Below are 20,235 nucleotides of genomic sequence, written 5' to 3'. Positions count from 1 at the left end.
TATTAAAAACACCAAGACGACATCAGACTATCTTTCCATGGGTTAGCTCATTTCAGTCAATAGGATATTTTCACTGAAATCCTCAGAATCATGATTGTTTCTTTTCCTCTGGTGAGCTCTGAGTCTTTAATTAAATTTCATGTCATCTATCAAAGCATAATTACAGCTTATTGAGCTTTTTCATTCTTTTTGTCCTATGTAAAACTGAAAAGCATCAAGCAACAAACACAGAGCATTTTTCTTGTATATAGATACCCCAAATACTCTTAAAAGATGCAGTCAGTGTAAAGGTCTTTATTCTTGTTCAAAAGACAGCATTATCTGCAGAATGGCATTCTAATTCTGTACTTAGAATTGACTCAATTGAAACAAACAAAAAGAGGGTGCCATTTAGCAATTCAGTAATGTATTTCCTGCAGCATTTAATTCTTCTCTCATACATTCTTGGTGCTAAACTACTGTAGTATTTCTCAACACTTCAAACATAAAACTGTTATTCAGAACAGTTGTACTGCAAACTTGATGATAAACACAGCAGGACTTACTTGGATTTTTATGGCCTAGGACTATTTGAACAACACTATGCAAAAAACATATACGCTTACATTAGCTGGGACAGCAGTTACAACCTTTATGGTTAGGAAAGTGTCTGGGAAGATCAGTGGAAAAACAATTAAAGCTCATTTTCAAGAGTGCAGAACACTTCTGAGGCATATCGTAGTGCTCCCTGCCTGCATGAGAACAAGGCTTGAATTCACATACTCTCACAAGGAACCAGATTACCGAATGTCACATATTTCTGTGTAGCAATCCCCTTTTCTTGAAGCAGCTTAAGGTACTTGGCTTGAAAAAGCAAAAGGTTATGTTCCTCCTACCTAGCCAGTATCTGCATTCAAAATCTTCAAAACTCAAACCAGGTGGATTCAAGAAGTCAGCATGCCTACTCGCTGGAAGCACACATTCTAGCCGTTCAGAAATCTCATCACCAGATATTTGGGACAGAATCCCATCATTCAGCACCGCAAGTATACTTGAAATTAAAAGAAAATGATGTCCAAAATCTTGTTCTTTATGAATTATTTTAATTAACCAAATATGAAGTGACAAACACAGGTCAAGGAAATAACATGAAACCAGCCCCACCAGCTGCCAACAGAAGGAAAACATAGAAAAATAGTTGAGGATGATTTAAGGGAAAACAAGAAAGCATAGTAAGAGATGATTCTTGCCAAGAATGCCAGCTAAATCATATAGGAGTTAAAATTTCATGTCAAGTGCTTAAATAAGGTCTCTGTTTTGTTTCGCACCACCGTGAGTCCACAGAAGAGTAGTGAATGGGCTACCCCTGAATTCAGGGCTACAGGTCATATAAAGTGTATTTCAAATTTCTCCAAATAATGGAGACAGAAGTGGCTAAGAAGAAATAGAGAAAGTGAGGACCCTTTGATCCCCAGTCTGATCTCAGAAATGGATTGTGTTTTCTAGACCCCATAATCTTTGGCATAGGTTCCTTTTTCAAAGTTTGCGTGAGTGCTTTAACCCCATGACAGTGAAGGTCGCAGCAGTCAGTTTCTCATACACAAGGAACATAAGAGCAGCAGTAAGGACTGTCTGCAGAAGCTTTGCTTCAAGGCCTTTGTAGAGTCCCATTAATCCAAAACGCCTACAAAACAAAACACAAGAAAACAAGTATGAATAACCTACAAAGAAGAATATCACAAGTTAATGACAACTGTAAGAACATGAAATTAATTATCGACCTCTTGAGTGCAAGCTATGTTTAATATTTTAAAGACAAAATTCTACAGAAAGTTTTTTGTGCCAGAAACTTGCTTCTTTTCAAGATAAGAGGTGAATGAATTGGTATCCACAGATATCTTTGATACCACTTACTGTACAGATATCTAGAAGAATTTGGGTTTGTGTACTTACTTTGCAATATATTAAAAAAACCAGGTTGGCTCAATTGGCAAGTTTCAAAAGAAACAAAACTCAGATTTGACAATATTTTCAAGATATTAGTAATGTTCAACTCTTCTGTATCATGTTAGAAAAAACACAGAAAGCTCACCTCACTCTCTGTTGAAGAAGGTAAAGGACATTTCTAAGACTGCCTAGTGTTCGGTTCTCTGGGTTCAACCTGTGGCGTCCAAACTGAAAAACAGAAAGAGCATTTTGTTGTACTATTTCCCCACGGTGCTATGCAGAGAACTCAACACACGTGTTCAATCTGGAGAGCCTATCTTAAACCTCTTTTAAGACTTTCCAGTTTATACTGGCCAACAGTGAAGAACTGAGGCCAAAGTACTTTATACAGCAAGCATTAAAACACTGTGTGCTACAATAATTTGTTCTGGTTTTAAGATGGATTCTAAGACAGTGTTACACTTGCCCATATTTGGTCTCTTTCAATTATTCCGGAGAAAACAGTTTTCAAGATCTCAAAAGCATAATTTGCACAGTCTTAGGAGAGATACGACATTCAAAGCAAGTTCCTTCTGGTTTGCTCAGCTTTAATTCAACAGAGATTCAAAGACTCAAAGCCTCCTACATCTCCAAACAATTATTACATGGAAATTACATAGCTGAAATTAAAATTTATCTGCCCAGCAAGGGTCTTGGAGCAAAACATTTACATGTGAAATTCTGAGGAAGAATCCAAAATTGTTTGATTCCCCTATCTAGCCTAAATTATATTTCTCTTTTACTCACTGTGCTTGCTTATCCTTGACATGGTTTTCAGTAGGCACGATAGCTGCTGCTGTAATCAGATGTCTCAGAGTTAAACTAGCAATTTCAGCAGCTCTTTTTCAAGCATTCATTGATACTCTTATCTGATATAGCTCAATAGTACTGACAGCAAGCTGTAACTATGAATTACTAATATACAAGGGTTGCCAAACTGGTATTTATGACAACAAATCCTAACAGCTTTTGAATCCTGTGTTATGCATCTGTTCTAAGAAAGGTGAACTTGAGCAACTGTCTGTAGATTAGTTTCTCCCACAACTTGCTCAGGCAACTGTTGCTTCTTAGGTGTACAAAATTACCACTGACAGTAGGTAAAGTATGCAAGCACATTTAGGCAGTTCAGAAATCATAAGAAAATGTCCCTTGGCTGTGTGTCTTAAGAACTCAGATGGAAGCAGCAGCAACAGGATGCTTTTGGAAATCTGTCTTTATTAGGCAAAAATGTGCTCACAATCCACAATCTTCTCATCAGCAACTAACTCATCTAATACTGATAAATCAATGTTAAGGATTACTGTCAAAGACTCTGATGTACCCCCAAAAAACTGCTAATTAGTTTCCAAGTTACTGTGTCAGTCTCCACCCAGATTACTCATAATGTTTCTAAACTACACTAGGATTACGTGCTTCCTTCTCCTCTCTTCACTACTATCAGACTATTCTTGCACTGCAAATCAAGTTTCACCAGGGGAAAAAAATAATTTCTCCCTAGGACATCAATACTTCACCGATTACTGCAGAAGATTTCCCAAAGGGACAACATTCTATACACTTAAAGAGGCTTGAGTTTTAAAGTGAACTTTTCCACCCAGGATCACTAAGAACATTAACAGTACTACTATTTCTTCAGAGGCAAATTCAATTTACTCACTGTTTACTGCCATACAGGCTAAAGAAGCAGTTTCACTGCTTAATGAGTAACACCAGTACCATGCATTTCTAAAGACTGAAAAGGAGATAGACATACCAAATGGCAAGGCTGGAAGCTGCTTACCACTGTCAGTTACACAGGATATCTGTTAATTGTATGGAGGCAACAGGAGCACTTTGCCAAGAAGTTGAAAAAAAGGTATAGAGACTTAATCACAAAGAACACCAATAACTCTAAAACAACACTAAGTTTCTAAGGGTTTAAGGTTGAAAAAAATCTCAAACTTCTACTTCGATGATAGAACTTTATGATGTGTAAGTTTTATTAATTATATCAAGCTTATGTTAGCTTGCGTGTAAATCTGCTAAAATTGTTTGCAAAAACTACAACTATACAAAGTATACCTCATGCAGAATGTTATTTCTGAAAATACTAAACCTTTATTTATAACTTTTTTTAACATCACAGTGTCAGTGACAAAAACCTCCTCAAATATAAAAATGCTAGCTTTAGGTTAGAAAACACATTACGAAGTAGTACAAGTTTCAACTGGACAGCACAGGTATCACAGATGCATGTTTCTGCTGTTCTCACCAGAAGTGTTCAGGGTTTCTAGCTATTACTTCTTTCATAGAGCAAAGAGAAAGAAGTCACCCCTGGTAACTGCAGAACTAGATACAGCCATTGTACTCCCCATCATCACAGGGAGAAGATGGAGCAGCATGGAGAAGTAACATGCATATAAGCCACTTTATTTTGCAGTGGGCCACCGTCAGAAGAATCCCACCACCACCAGGACACTGCTGGTCAGCTGTGCTCCAGAGAGGCAGCTCATCCCTGCCCAGGCCAGTCAGCAGTGAACTAGCTGATTTCAGCAGAGCAGCAGCAGCTGGTTAGTACATCCAGTTGGCAGCACAACTTACCAGAGCTGCCTTTTTTTTTTTTTTTTTAAACAAAGAATGACACTGTCACCAAGAGACAGAAAAAATTTGTTCAAAAAGCCAAAAGGAGACAGACGAAACATGAAGTAATAGTCACAAGATCATAACTATTTCTATAGCAGCCATGAAGTGGAGTGAGGGTTGAAGGTGTTCTATTGATGTAGCCCCATGAAAACGGTGCTGCTGTGCAATGCCAAAGCTAAAATCGAGCACTCCATCTTTCCTTCCAGTTTTCCTTCATACCCACAGAAAACACATCACAAATTAAAACCAGACTGATGTTGCAGCTTATCCAAACAAAGCTCAATTTGCCTAAATGTTTTTCTGTATCAGTCACACCAGTAATAAAAGTCTGTGTTACTAAGTTTAACTGAGACACATCCAGGCTGTTAAAACAGGATAAAAGCAGTAGCTCAGCTGATCATCAGAAGTTATGAAAACTTCAGAAAAGATGACTGCTAAGAAAACTACAATGTGGCTGACACATCTACAGTATAGATGCCATTTTGTGCATCATCAGGGTGAAGCAGAAAGCTGTGCAGGCACAGTTGTTTTACCTAGTGTCTTCTCAGGGTAGTAGCAACCACACAGTAAATATTTTCAAGTCCTGATAGTTTGAAGTATACCATTGAAACGATGTTTTTACAAACTATCAAAAATCAAGATACATTTAGCCCACTCTAATTAGAGAGAAGAAAAAGTAAAATAATTACAAAATCACACAAAAATCACTTTTTCCAGATGAAAAATTAACTAGAAAAATGCCCTAACAGACAAGTCTGAAAAGCAATATCCTTAGTGCGGAAGGCTCATGTTCAATAGCTCAACTAATTCTCTAAATTTACAGAAGCTTTAGAACATTTCTAATGGCTTTACCATACATGCAAGCTACGACTTCTCCTTACTTTGGAAAATAGACTTTTAGTTCATGTGGAAACATTTATTAATATTTAACTGTTATAAAAGCCATCAAGAAACAACTTTAAAAAACAAATTAAAGAGCACAGAAATTACACTACAATATGCTTGCTTATGTGGCAAGGTCTCTTCCCCGACCCTAACCTTGTCTTGTTGCAATATTACAACAATATTGGTACATGCTGAAGGCAGCAGCACTACCCAGCATACAGACAAATTGCAAGTGAGAATAAACTGAAGTGTTTCTATTACCTCTACAATTAGTGTACAAGGCCAGGCAAGTGGTTAAATATATTATTTATGAGGGAGCTCAGCTTCCCCAATGAATCACATTCTGGCTACTGACAAGGTCAGGCCATCATCTGAATAGAACAAAACCTATGAACAGACCTTTTTTTGGGTTACCCTAGGTCATCTGAAAAGTAAAGCGTCTAAATCCAGTTTGTTTCAACTTCCCACTTGACACATCATCTATTTATGTTCAAAGAAGTAAATCTACATTTTTGTAGTGCCTTAAAGCAGTATTGTTCATCAGCTTTTGTGAGACACTGTGCTAATGCATTATGTTGTCAATCCTACCAGCTACTTGAAACATATGTGCACCAGTAATACCAAGTTCTATCAGAATCTGTCAGTACTGGATCAAAGAAGAGAGGCATCCTTAGCAGTGACCCGCACTGTGCAAAAGGAGCTCTCAAAATGGCAAGTCCATTAACACGAAGAAAAACAAGCCATATGAACAGGGCTTGCATTACACAGAATAAGTCAGAAGCAGTTCCCCAGAAATTAAATTATTACTTACCCGCAGAATCGACTGCACTGTCTGCAGAGGATACGTGAGGGTGGTGGCAACTGCTTTGGCTACTGCACCAATGACAAAAGCATCCAAGGATGTCAGCTGTTCAACAGATAAAGAACATATTACTTCTGCATAGTACCAAACCAGCCAATTACTCATATGTGTTTGGTGATTCCGTACTGTTACTCGCTACCAGGTTGCCTAAGTATCTTTTGCATAAAGATTTCATTAAGTCTCTGGTCTTCTAATTTTAAGGAGTTAGTTATAGCTCAAAAAACTTTCCCAGAACTAAGGTTTAATTGTAACGTCTGCTTGTTCACCAACTTTTGCATTTCTCACTTGCTTACTATAACTTGGTTACTAAAACATAGTGGAGATAAAGCTATACAGCTAGACCAAAGTAAAGCACCAAGAGCAGACAAAAGATAAGGGAAGTGGCACTTGAACATACCATCAATGCATGACCGTTTCAGTTTTTGCAACTTTTTAAACTAACAAGTCACACAGCACTTGTGAAGAAGTGACAATGAAAGACTCCTTGAACATCACTCTCTAATCCCAAGACATAATCACTACACTATCAGTCAGAATTTTAGTCTTGATTACATTGGCTAAAAATCTCAACTCCTATTAGTTAAGAACACCTGCTGGAAGCCCATCAAAAAAGACTATAATGTTCCATGATACACCAAATACGTTGCTGTGTTGTCCAAAACAAAAGTGTCTACACAAAGACCATTGCTAAGAGAAAAAAGTATTTTACCTCTCCACTGATCATGGACAAAACATGCCCTAATTTAAGGTAGAACTGATTTATTTCTGTGTTTATTTTAAATCACTATAGCAATTAGCCAACAGGCAACTAACAATGCAGAGGCAAGCTCAGCTCGTCAGTCAAAAAATGTATTATCCATAACGTAAGTGGATAGATCCAGCCAAATGCATTCTAAAGTCACAAATTAACAGCAAAGCACTGCAGCTTAAACATATAGTCTGTTATGACATACTAAAATATAACACAAATGTTTTTCAATTTGCTAGGATCCTGAGTTCAGGTGACATGCTCTATCTGATATAGAGAAAAAAGAAAAAGAATAAAGAAGGGGACTATAAAGCAGGGACAGAAAAATGATTCTATGTCTATCTAGAGAACTGGGTAGGTTCCATTGCAAAACTGTGTTCAATTCTAGCGTTGATCCTTGGAAAAAGGATATTGAAGAATATCAAGAAAAAAAAGTGTTATTAAAATGACAACGTCCAGAACAAATCTGTGATACTTGAAAGTCTCAATATACTTTCTGAACTGAAGAAAGGGTTAAGAGGCAACTTCAAAACAGTTTGTACGTACATACTTATAAAACAGATAAATTAGAATTGAAATCTCTTCTTTAAATGAAGACCTGTGAACAGCTCCACACAAATGTGGACAAGAGATGCAGTTTGATTTTTATAGGAAGAGGAATTAATCACAGGAATATCTTCCCTGGGGACATGAAAGAGTCACATCTCACTTCACAATCATGGATCTTTTTTAGAAGACACACTAACTCAAAAAAAGCCTCTAAAAGTACAAGAACCAAAACAAAACCTACATTTCTGAATTTGCTCAAGTAACACATGTCAAAGAACCTGTATTACAACAGAGAATGTCCCATCACCTGGCCTCAAAACATACTCACTTGCAGCTGCTTTTTCAAAAGCTTCCGTTTAAAGCCTTCATAAAACATGAACTGTATGGCAGGATTGAAGACGAGCAGCAAGGAGGGGAAAGTCCCATTCCATAAAGCTAAGACTCCTTCATCTCGTATTATCTGATGAAAGGCATCTGAGGGGAAAGGTAGAAAAAAAATTCCTTAAAATTTTGAGTACAAAGTTCTGAGTGTAGAAGATGAGAAAAATTACCCTTAAAGCCTAATATTCCAGGTGTAAAAAATCCACTGCAGTTTTCTATGTTACTTTTCTTCCATTCTAATCGGGAATTTACCGGAAAATAGTGACAAAAGAGGTTTTTGCTCACACTACCATTAATGTCATCTACACAGCCACTTTTTTGGTACAAACTCAGCATCAACATTAAGGTCTTCTAAACCATTTACAGAACAACAATATTTATTATTTATTTTTAAAAGGAAGACAACCTGAACACGTGGCCGATTAAGAGATTAAGGTGAGTGAAGTTCAATTTGCAGATTCTCTGTCCAGACTCAGACTCCCAGCTACCACCTCACCGGTCTCACTACTACTCCAGAGTTTATATGACAAGATACTTGCCTTTGCAAAGGGTGTTTTACTTACAGGTAGGCACACTACAAACTCTTAATTACCATCAGAAATGGCCAAGTCCAGTTTCCTGTAAAACCCAATGACTGCAAAGTGACAGCAAAGCACAGATGTTCCAGTGTGTAATTGTTTATGTGAAAAGTCCTCAAACTTCAGAGCCCTCGATATATTTATTTTAATGAACTTCTCTTTGGTTGAAAACAATAACAGGTGCTTACCTATTATGCCTTTATAATTGGTTGGTACAATGTCTTCATTTCTAAATTTTGCTCCCTGCAGCTTCAGACGTGTGTTCACAACCCAAAGAGGAGTGGTCAAAAGGACATTCACTACACCTAGTGCAAAACACACCACAAAGAAAGTCAGTCAGAACCAGAAGACTTCAATAGTTTCTTATTCCCCTTAGCCCCAATTCACACACTACTGAAACTACTGGGAAGAAGAAACAGCACATGGCAAAAGTAAACTGGTAATTTGTAGTAAACTACTTCAGTATCCCCCAAACAGAGCAGCCAATTTTATGCCATTGGGAAGAGATTTCTGCTTCTCTTTCCCAAAACAAAAACACCAAACCAAACACAAAAAAACCAAAAAAACCCACACCAACAAAACACACAACAACAACAACAAAAAAACCACCAAACAACCCACACCACAAAAACAACCAAACAACCCTCCCCCCTCCAAACACCAAAACACATTCAAATATGAACATGTTTGAAGGAATCTTAAATGAAATTGCTGCTTTGCTGCGTAGTACACCACACTGGAGCACAAGATAGTCTACTTTTCATGCCCTAGTTCGCACCATGACTTGCTGCCTTTGTACTTTCAGAAACAGTGATAAAGTTAGAAGGATTATTTTATGAGGAGAGATCAAAACAGATAAATGCATGCAGCTTCATTACCAGAAGAGAGCTCCTACACTGCCAAAAGAATGAGAATATCTGGTTTCTAGATTCAGTAAATACACTTAAAAGGGAAACACAGGATTCTGCAAATATTTTAAATAAGGCTTAGAAGCGTTGGGAAATTACACACAATAACAAATTCCAAAAGTAAAGTCTGAAAGTTGCATATCAGGAAGTAGAATGGGGGAAAAGACATAGACAAACACACATAAGGCTACAAAAAAGGAGGTATTGCAAAGTACAGTTTTAAAATAACAGGGAGAAGGATTAAAAGTTGCATTACTTCTGCAATCACCTAGTACAGGTCTCTCCTGTTAAGGGCCAAGGAAGTTACTTTGAAGTAACTATATAAAAACAAGCTTCTGATCTTTCTTATTAATATTTCTGCATCACAGGAATTACCAATTGTTTCTACACTGGTTTGCTTTGTCGGGCTGACAGACTGAATTATTCCTTTTTATTGAGCTGGACACAGTATGTCACTATCAAGAACAGCAAATCTGAAAAAGCTGAAGCTTTACTACGTACATTGTGCCTGTTTGTTCTTATTCTTCTCCTTCAAGAGGGTTCAGAAAAGCAGAATATAAACATAATATTTCAGTATCCTTCATAACGACTATATTCAGCTTGAAAAAAGTTTTAAGCAAAATCAAGCACTAGATAAAGTAAGATACACTAAAGTCTCTTAACCAAAATCACGGTGATTACATTATGGAGAAACAGGTTAGAACACAACATACTTGTAATTTCTCACCCAGACTCAGTTAAAGGAGATAAAACTTCTCCAGAGTGGGAAGGCAATTTTTTAAAAATATATTTTTCCAACCTGTATTTGCTACCAGTAGTAGAAATGAGAGATGGGTAGGGAAAATTAGTAAACACATCAAGTGGACTTTTTCAATTTACGCCAGGTATTATTCCATAATAAGGACAGAAACCACAGACACTGAAGAAGTCATTTAACTAACAAGCTATCACCCTAATTCCCATAGCCTTTACTTCAGAATCTAATTATAATAAAGCTTCCCTCAGTGAAAAAGCTGAGTTAAGAATTTCTTTCCTCATTTTCCCCCAAGTATTCAGTCACTGGAAAATGAGGAAAGAAATTCACAATGAAAGTACAAGAAACTAGCAAAAAGTAAACAACCACCACACCCCCAGTAATCAAAAGCCTTTTTTGTGTGTGATTATTATTTTTTTTTAATATCAGTTTGTTTCAGCATGGTTGCATGAGCAATTGTTCCTGCAGAAAGAGTACAGGCCAAAACTTGCACATAGGAATCATTTTTCACCTAGCATTTCCTAGAAAAGCCACTAATGTCATTATTTCTTCAAAGAAGCCACTGTAGCACCCATATGAGAGCAAGGGATGAAAAAGAATATAAAGTTCCCACTGTACTTGCACACATATAGGGACTTACTGTTACTTCCAGATCACGACCCGTAAAGAAGTCTGAAAACTGGCACTCAAATCCTTACACTAAAAGCTCTTACTTGTCCTAACAAAATATTTCAGAATTGACATATATCTTTCCCTCTGAAAAAAGTATCACCTCTCCCTGTCACTTGTCTTCAACATTCAAAAAATGATGATGCCATGGTAAACAGGACAACAGCCAAATAAAACACTAGACTGCTACAGCACTGTGCTGTGGGCCAGAATTCACAACAGGAACAGTTAATGCACCTACTTATGAGGTGAAGGAGGACACAGAAGAGCAACCAACCAAAGCTGTGCAACACAGCAGGTCTGCACACAGTGAGAGACATAAGCACTTGGTGTGATCTCCGGTGGTCTTCACAAAGAAAAACATTAGATAAAATAAACTAAAAATACATTTTTGATGAAATTGAGACTTCTAAGTATTACCTGCAACAACCCCAAGAACCAGGTCTTTTCCAGTGGTTGAATGCTGACCTTTGACCCAGAGAGCTTTAAGACTATTAAATGTATAAAAATAAACAAAATTGGAACAGCAAAGGCTGGAGATAACAGGGAACCATCCTCAATACGGTGCCAACCTAATGGAGAGGAAAAAGTCATGGTAAGGGATCAAGCAAACTGTTCCTAAGATCTGTCTGATTTCACATGCTGGTGGAGGGTCCCAGAGATACAATACTGTGAACTACATACAATGTTAACTAAATATGTCTTTATCATTAATGGTAACAAATCATACTAAACTCCTGACTGTACTATAAAAAAATTAGGCACTTATAATTTATAATAATCAGGGATAATTCCACTAAAGGAGCTGTGAAGGCAGAATACACTTACAGTGAGAAGCTTGGGGCTCACTGACTTCAAAAGTATTTGCTTTCTACCAACAGCCAGCAATGAGCTACAAACATCCAGCAGATTAACAGATCTTTGAAGTATGTATGTTAGCATATAGACTGATACAGTCAATTCAAACCATATACTAAAACATACCAAGGCATGAGGAGAATTTGCCTCTCCATTGATAAATTGACTTGTCAGTTCAATACAACAAAATAACACCCCAGTAGATTCTCACATCTCCAAGGAAACAAAGCAATGCTTAACATAGCTGGAAAAAAAATTAAGACAACTAATCCTTCAATTAAAAAAAAAAAAAAAAAAAACACAAACCAGATAAACAAAAACCAAAACAACAACAAACAAACAAACAACAAAAAAACTAGAGCAAGGAAGAAAAAAAAAAAAGTCTGGATTCTTGCGTTCTTGCGTAGTATTTAAAGATGGAAGACCAGTTACTGAAGTCAATATTCTTCACTAAGGAGAGTTTTCCAAAGAGATATGAGATACACAGGTGCAAGCAATTTCTAATAAATGCATTGCAGTAAAGTCTACAGCAAATCAGTTGGGTGAGAAAAATGACATTACTTATTTAAATTTAACTAAAGTAATCACAGATGAAAAACTGAATTACTGATTTTTTTGTTTGTTTCACAGAAAAAGTAGGTTGACACTTTTTCAGTCTTTTAATTTCAGTTAACCTCTTAATTTTTCTTTTTTAGTTTTTTTTTTTAAATGACATTTACTTGCCACCCTCATGTGACAAATGTAACGCTAGAATATGAACAAAAGAGATCACCAACTGCCTGAGAAGTACTCTTGCATACAACTGTCAACTGCTCAAGTTCAAAGGTGGCAAAACATTATTAGCCAAGCTAAACTTTTGTCAGCTTTAATGTCCTGGAAGCTCCAGTCTACAGAAGAGTTCCACAGATTCACTTAGGAAAATACTTGTAACAAGGACACGCATACAACTGTTTTACCAAGCCAGCTCAGCTCAGACTGTGTGGCAAATGAAGCACAGCATTGCTGAAATTTGACTGCTTGTAGACAGAGCTTCAATCTCATCAGCATAAAGAGTTACTTGTTGTTTACTTCCACATCCTTAGGAGGAAGAAAAAACCCAACTGGGAAACATGTCTCAATTCTCCTGTTGAAACTGTCCCAGCTTCCCAAGAGTTTCATCTTGGTTATGAGAAATGGACACACCCAAGAATCCAGGCAGACAAAGCTGGTTTATCAGGTACATGAAGGTACATTTGTGTACAAACTTGCATTTCCTGAAGACACACAGCTACTCCCTAGTGGAGGCACAGTTACATGACTGAACAGCTTGATTGCATAAGAAAGTTTATTTGGATTAGCTCAAAATGAACACATAGGATTGTGTAAATCATATCACACTTCTATGAAGACATTTTAATTCAAAGTAAAAATCTGTCCACATGGGATAACTATTTCACTTTAACAGCAAATTCAAATTAGTTGTAGATCTTGCCTACATGAAGACAAGAGGAAAATTAGTATCTACTCACAGGCCTTCTTCTTTGATTATTTCCAATAGGACTGCCGGTGTTGTCTTAGACTTCCGCTTCTCATCAACTGGAAAACAAAGGAATCAAAGTTTTAGATTATTCTGAGTTTTAGCACTCATTTTTCAACTCTTTATCCTACCTATTCTGAACATACCCCAGAAGAGCATGTTTGTTCTTCCTCATAAAGGACAGACATTCCCTGCCTCTGTAGCAATTCCAGAAAGCATTTCCTTATTGTCATTTGTTAGGTAAGGCTACCTCCTCTTTTTTTTTTTTTTTTTTAAATTTTTCCCCAGACTAGCATGTTCTGTTGGGCATCACAGTATCTGTAGTTACCAATTCCTAACCCGATAATTGTGCCATGAACTGAGCTTAGGTTCACCTCAGGTAAGAGACTCGAGCAGGGCCTGCCTAACTGCCTTCAGAATTGCATCTTGGACTCCAGATCCAGCACCACTAGCAGAACAATCTCTTACAGTTAATCTGCAAACAGCAAAGCCTTAGCAAAACACTGTCTTGCCCAGCTTCAAAAGCTGCTCAACAGTGATACGGTGCTAATTTCTCAACCACATATTTCTGACAACCTGTCTGATGATCTCCCTCTAGTTCCTAAAAACACTTTAGTCACTGTACTAAAATGCCTGGTGATTTTGAGACTTTTGATCGGGAGACGGAGTATTAGAATAACCTGCATTTTTTTAAATATTGGACATTCCTACTCCCAGTTCTCACCATGACTTTTCCCTTTAACCCATTCTAAGGAATAATTCTAGACTAGATTATCATGACACTGCCCCTGTTCTCAGCAGCCAAAGCAACAACATACAAATGTAATACTGTGTAATCTCACATCTTTATTTTTATTTTTGGTCTTAGATAACCGTTTTAAATCCATGTCTGGCCACACATCACACAACCTTTTACAGGTAATTAAAAGGTTGCCCAGTACTTTCAAAAGGGAGAATTACCTTCATCTGGAGAAGTGGTGTTAGTGCTTAAATAGTGTTAGTGTTACGCAAGTAAGATTCCTGTTCATGCAAGATAGGTCCCCCTGCAACCACCCAAGCAGAGATGAACAGAAACACCGTTGTATAAAGAAACTAGAGTTTGACACTTACCCTGAAGTCTAAGCCTAGCTGTATCCAAAGGAAAAAATACAGTCATTGCAGTCATACTGCCCTGAAAAACAAAATAAACTGGCTATATAGTGTATCAGTTGCTTGTATAGATGACTGCCAGACTCACTGCAGCCCTTCTACCCCCAAACCAGTCTACTCAGTGAGTTATAAAAATGGGATAAATTCCATATATAATAGTGTCCATTTGAAGCCTTTTTTGGTCCCATGCTTACAAGCGAGGTCTTTTCCTCTTTTATTAGATCAAGCTGAAATGAAAACCATTAGAAGCTTTTTGCTCACAGATAAAGTTTTAAAGTGTGAGAGCTGATAAAGTGGGCATCAGAAGACAAACCTATTTCACTTTCTCTACTTCATATTAGTCTCAGTACCAAACTTGTTTTGTTTTCATTTTTGCTTTTTAAAAAAAGACAGACAACTTTGACACAAGCAACCCTTGTGTTACAATAACATTGTTTTGACTTCAGAAAAAAATCCCAAACTTTAGTTTGTGAAAAAACCTGACAGTACAAGTTTTTCAGCACTTAATCTAGCATTGTACTTAATTCCAATTTAGGCAGTAAAGATACCTACCTACCAAGACACCCCCTGTGGCATGAATTACATACAATGAATTAAATCATGACCTAGATGTAGCAAGATTCAGTTCTTGTGAATCCCAAGCTCTCTTCACTGCCTGTGCAATACAAGCATTAAAGCCTCTAAACAGAAAAGTCAACAGCCACTATTTATTTGCAAATGCCTTTATCTTCCATACTGGCCATCATTCCCTTTCAACCACTATTCAGCTTCTTCATTCTTCAGTACTCTTAACATTAATATTACACAGCTTTTGGAAAAGATACCTAACTGAAGAAGACCCTGGGTTGGTGTAAATCTGTTAACACACTACAGTAGTATCAAACGCATTAAGTGTCTGCTAAAGCTGTGGCAGTCTTCTGTTAGTAGCCATGCAAACTGTTTTAATGGTGGGAAGGTCTAGGATGTGGCAAGTCACACAAGCACTGTGTTTAAAGCACACTGCACAGTCTGACTTGAACTTCTCTAGTGCTATGTTATGACACCTATTTAGGTGAGCTTTGCCTCTGCAAACACTCCAGTTCCTCAGCAGGTTGCTTGGACCTCTCTCTACAACCAGCAACAGAAGATTATTTTTCATGTGGTGACGCCTCACTAAGACAATGCTTGGTTGAAGTCTTAGCAAGACTCTAGGTTTCTCCAGTTTTCATAACACCAGGTAGGAGATGAAAGGAAACACTTGGTCATAACTACCTGGTTATTGTAACACATTTATTTTGAGCTCTAGCCAAAACGGTTGGTTCTGCTCTCCCACGTACTTGTCCTATGTCTGCTTATCCTCATTACCTATTGCGCAAGCAGCTGAACAGCAAATAGGATTAAAAAACCCATGCGACTGAAAATTTAAAAAAATAAATTTCAGATATAAGGCTAATGCCAGCACAAAAAAGCGCCAGAAGGAGCCAAAATACACGTCCCAATGAGCTGCATTACAGCAACCTCAAAACAGTTACACACACAAATCTATGTGCTGAACAGCCACAAGACTGCACAGTCATCACAAGTTCCAGCTTTTCCATCTCAATTTATCTTGCTTCCATCCTCCCAAAGCGAGATTTATCCTGAATCCAACTCTCAACACAATCCACCATACAGCAACACAAACATTTTAACTCAAAATCAGAAAACAGAAATTGGGAAACAGGGAAGTGGCACACAGGACAACTGGATGGATACCAGATACAAAACAGAATATTTAAGTTGGATTTACTATGATCATCTGGTTCAACTGTCTGACCACTACAGGGCTGACCAAAAGTTAATGCATATTACTAAAGGCATTACCCAAATGGCTCTTAGACACTGACACGCTTGGACAACAACCACCTCTCTAGGAAGTCTGTTCCAACGTTTGATCACCTTCTTGGGTGATCAACATTCTTAATGCCCCGACTAACCCTCCCTGGTGCATCTTCGAACCATTCCCATGCACTGAGCCTTACAGGCTGCTTAAAACTGTCTTGAAACATACATGAAGCTACAGCTCAACAGAATGTCACAAGATAGCTCAGCCCATCTAACAGATTACTGCCAATAAAAGATAATTTGTACCCTCTCCCCTCCTTTTGCTAAATAGAGGAAAATAAACTCAAAAAAAGCAGAATTATTTTCCTGACAGGTTTATAAATGGATCAACTCCACTACATGGTGAGGAGACTGCCAGAAGCATCACATGGAAGAGACAGGATCTCATGGCTGGAAGGGAAATGAGACAGATGAGCAGGACCAGTCCTTCCCCCAGCAACAGAATTCTCAAGATGGGCTCAGACTCCTTACTGAATCACACTTGAGATCAGCAGCGAAAGTAACCCCTATTACTGATTGCAGGAACACAAACTGAAATGTATGACCCTGTACTGTTGGAAGGGTGAGGTTTTACTGTCTGTTGTCCCACCACCTCCCTGTCAGTGCAGAATCCTGGCAGTTTGCCAAGTCAAGTCATACCTTTGCTGAATAACCACCAGGACAGGTAGATCTGGCTTGAACAATACCAGTTCTTGGTCAACAGTATTTGCATCCCTGTCTCCTCCGTTCTGGTGGCATAACTTTTTGGGCACCTACACAATGATGCAGACAAGGAAACTAAACTGGCTGAAAGAAAAACTTTTTCCACTGGGTTACTACTTCAGTCATAGCACCAAGTAAAGAACTGTACAGTAGCCAAAGGCGGCAGTAAGTGGCCAGAACAAACGGCCTGAGGTGACCACTCCCAAGAAGAGGCGTGCAGCACCACAGCCTGAAGTTTGGTTTTCTAAAAAATAATAATAAAAATTTTAAAATAATTAAAAAAAAAAAAAACAGCAACCTTGTCAGCCAACTTTTGGAGTCAAACAAAGCAGCTTACCTGCTGCCATGGTACTCCTATAAAATTCACATTCCTACAGCTTTCAAAACAGACAGGTTACTTGAAAGCTATACATACAGTTAAAGAATACAGATATAATTCAATTAAAGTTAACAGGAAATCAAGTACTTATTTTTCAGTTGCTCAGAAAACTACTCATTTGTCTCAAGTGTGACTAGGTAGTCTAGAAAATACATGACCTTTCACCATAGTAGAACAGAACTAAAAATTACCATGTTGCGATCAGACATGTTCTTCTGACTCACAACCTCAGCACAGTTCTGTGGGTTGTTTTTTCTTTTTTTCAAATTCTGACATCACATCTGCACACCAGTGTGCTTTATAATAATTTAAACAAATGGTGAAACAATATCAGAACAGTTAGTACCCATGTCAAAGATTTTGCCAAAATTTATATATTATAGCAGCAAACAGAAATCTCAGAATTGATGAGCACATCTTTACTATAACAAAAACAAAACAAAACCCCAACACCCACAAACAAAAACCAAAACCAAACAACAAGATTTGCAGCATAAGGTGGGGGGGGGGGGGGGGGAAGTGCCACCTCATTTTCCAAAAAATTCTTGCTCCAGAGTTTTAAATTGTGTATGAATATTGGAGAAAGCAAGTGGAAGTTACAAGGGTACACAAGTCCAATGACTCAAAAAAGTTGCCTTCCTTCACAACAACATCACTGCAACAGATATAAGCATCTTCAAATACAATAGGGAACTTCTACTGACTTAGTTAACACCACTAGCAGACTTCAGATACAATTTTATCATGTGTATTAAGTTTATGGCTAGATTATAAATTTGGTTCAGATCACAAGCTTTGTTCAAGAGCATAGCCAGATTATAGTGATCTGTATCCGAGAGTGAGAAGCTGCCAGTGAGGGCTAGACAGTATTACCAACTTCTGTACCTCAGCAAAAGGAGAGTGAGTAGTATTTCTATGACAACATCTGAGAAAGTTCCACTTTTTGAAAATGGGAACAAAATCCTTGTTGCCTTTGAAGCTAAAACAAGCAGACTTGAGACACTTTGAAGAACTGACAATAATCCTATGTTTGTGATAAAGGCAACACAACATTTCAAGTCTTTTTTTTTTTTTTAATTTCTATGGGAAGCCAATTTAGAATCACTCTTTATTGTTCAGTAACATTTAGTGACTTTCATACTCTACAAGACATTGCGAGTTATTTTAAGGACTCATCTTAGAACAGGAAGTTTTGCCAGAACAGTACATCAGCAACTGCTAAAATACATATTTAGGTGTTCTTGTCAACCTGGAGCAACCCAGGAGTAAAGCTACATCTGCTTGCTTGAAATCCATCAATACATCTGGTCCAACATGTGCTGAAATTCTTAATCTGTTGGAAGTACAAGACTGATCTGCTATTTACAGAGCTAGCACTCATTGTTTCAATGGCTGTGCACACTATGAAATCTAGAGACACTTAACACTACTTTTTTATTTACCAGCGTCATAGGAAAAATTTAATTCAATAACCTATAAAAACTCTCCCTAGGTGCACCCTGCTTGCTTGATGTTTTGATCAACACCTATGCCTTGCCCCATGCTTCCTAAGTTCCAAGTATTCATGAGACAATCACAGAATGCAGATGCTTAGTACAAATCTTAATTTTCACAGGTGAAGTGTTGACTCTCTAACTTCTGGGAGGCTTACATGTTCATAGTTAATTTGATGCACGACTTCAGATGCTGATGGGCTCACTTTCTAAGGGAGCACACCTGCAGTAGCGATTGGGCTCAGAGAAAGCTCCAGCTCCTCAGGAGGAGAGCCAGCCTCAAGACTCATGAAATCCCACATCCAAAACCAGCAAAGAGCAAAACTAGGGCTTTGCAAGCATGCTTGCACAGGATGGGTGGCGGAGCTGAGACTCGGTGTCAGGGAGCCATACAATCACAGAACAGTTTGGGCTGGAAGGGACCTTGAAAGGTCATCCAGTCCAACCCATTGCAATGAGCAGGGACATCTTCAAGTAGATCAGCTTGCTCAGAGCCCCATCCAGCCTGACACTGAATGTTTCAGCCATGGGGTCCTCATCCCAAACCCTCTTCTTGGGACCATGAAGGGCTTGGGCACGACCGCTCACGAGTCACGTCGCAGCCCCGCGGGCCTGTCAGGCCGCACTGCCCTGGGCTCCCCGCCTCCGCCCCCCACCGCAGCCGCCCCCTCAGGCACGGCCCCTCAGTCGAACAAAGGCTCAAGTCGGTCCGCGACCTTCTCAGCGGCCCCCACCAGGCTGACACGGCTGCTCCGCCCGCCCGCTCACCGGGGCACGCGCCCCCGCCAGACCCCTCCGCCCCGTCACTGCCAACGGCCGACGCCAAGCAGACCCCTCCTTCCCCCCACCCGGCGCCGCCCGCAACGGCCCCACGGTGCGAGCGCCCGACCCGCTCGCTCACCACAGCCCCGGACACGGCGTGCACCAGGCTCTCGTAGGAGGCGATGGAAGCCATGGCGGCGGCTTTCGCGGGCTCCGCCGCCGGTCGGCACGGCTGCTCCGCGGCACCGCCGAGATCCGCGCGGCCAACCGCCGCCCCGGCTCGCGCCATGGCTCCCGCCCTCCTGTCACGTGCCGACTCGCCCCGCCCCCCGCCACAGCCCCGCCCTCCGGCGGGTCCGGCGCATGCGCGCTGCAGCGTCTCAAGCGGCGGGTGGGGCGTGGTGCTCGGGGCCACGCTGAGGGGGAGCGGCCGAACTGCGGTTCGGGGCTGGAGCGCTCCGTGAGAGCTGCCAGGTGGGAAAGGACCTGGGGGTGTTGATCGACACAGCCGGCTGAACATGAGCCCAGCAGTGTGCCCAGGTGGCCAAAAAGGCCTACAGCATCCTGACTGGTATCAGAAATAGTGTGGCCA

General features: G+C 39.4%; 1 protein-coding gene across 1 annotated transcript; it reads right to left on the bottom strand.

Annotated features, from left to right (window-relative positions):
• Nucleotides 1-1,062: 1,062 nt before the first annotated feature.
• Nucleotides 1,063-19,953, bottom strand: SLC25A17 (solute carrier family 25 member 17). The gene is given in 9 exon segments (XM_065842036.2): nt 1,063-1,663; nt 2,072-2,154; nt 6,284-6,379; nt 7,960-8,105; nt 8,779-8,895; nt 11,342-11,493; nt 13,288-13,354; nt 14,406-14,466; nt 19,783-19,953. Coding segments are annotated over 9 exon segments (1,020 nt in total). The 5' UTR covers nt 19,933-19,953; the 3' UTR covers nt 1,063-1,515.
• Between the last annotated feature and the right edge of the window lie 282 nt (nt 19,954-20,235).

The sequence above is a fragment of the Patagioenas fasciata genome, chromosome 1 (genome assembly GCF_037038585.1).
Source record: "Patagioenas fasciata isolate bPatFas1 chromosome 1, bPatFas1.hap1, whole genome shotgun sequence".
Classification (NCBI taxonomy): domain Eukaryota; kingdom Metazoa; phylum Chordata; class Aves; order Columbiformes; family Columbidae; genus Patagioenas; species Patagioenas fasciata.
The sequence above is the reverse complement of the archived record's forward strand: the minus strand, read 5'-3'. Positions and strand labels throughout refer to the sequence as shown.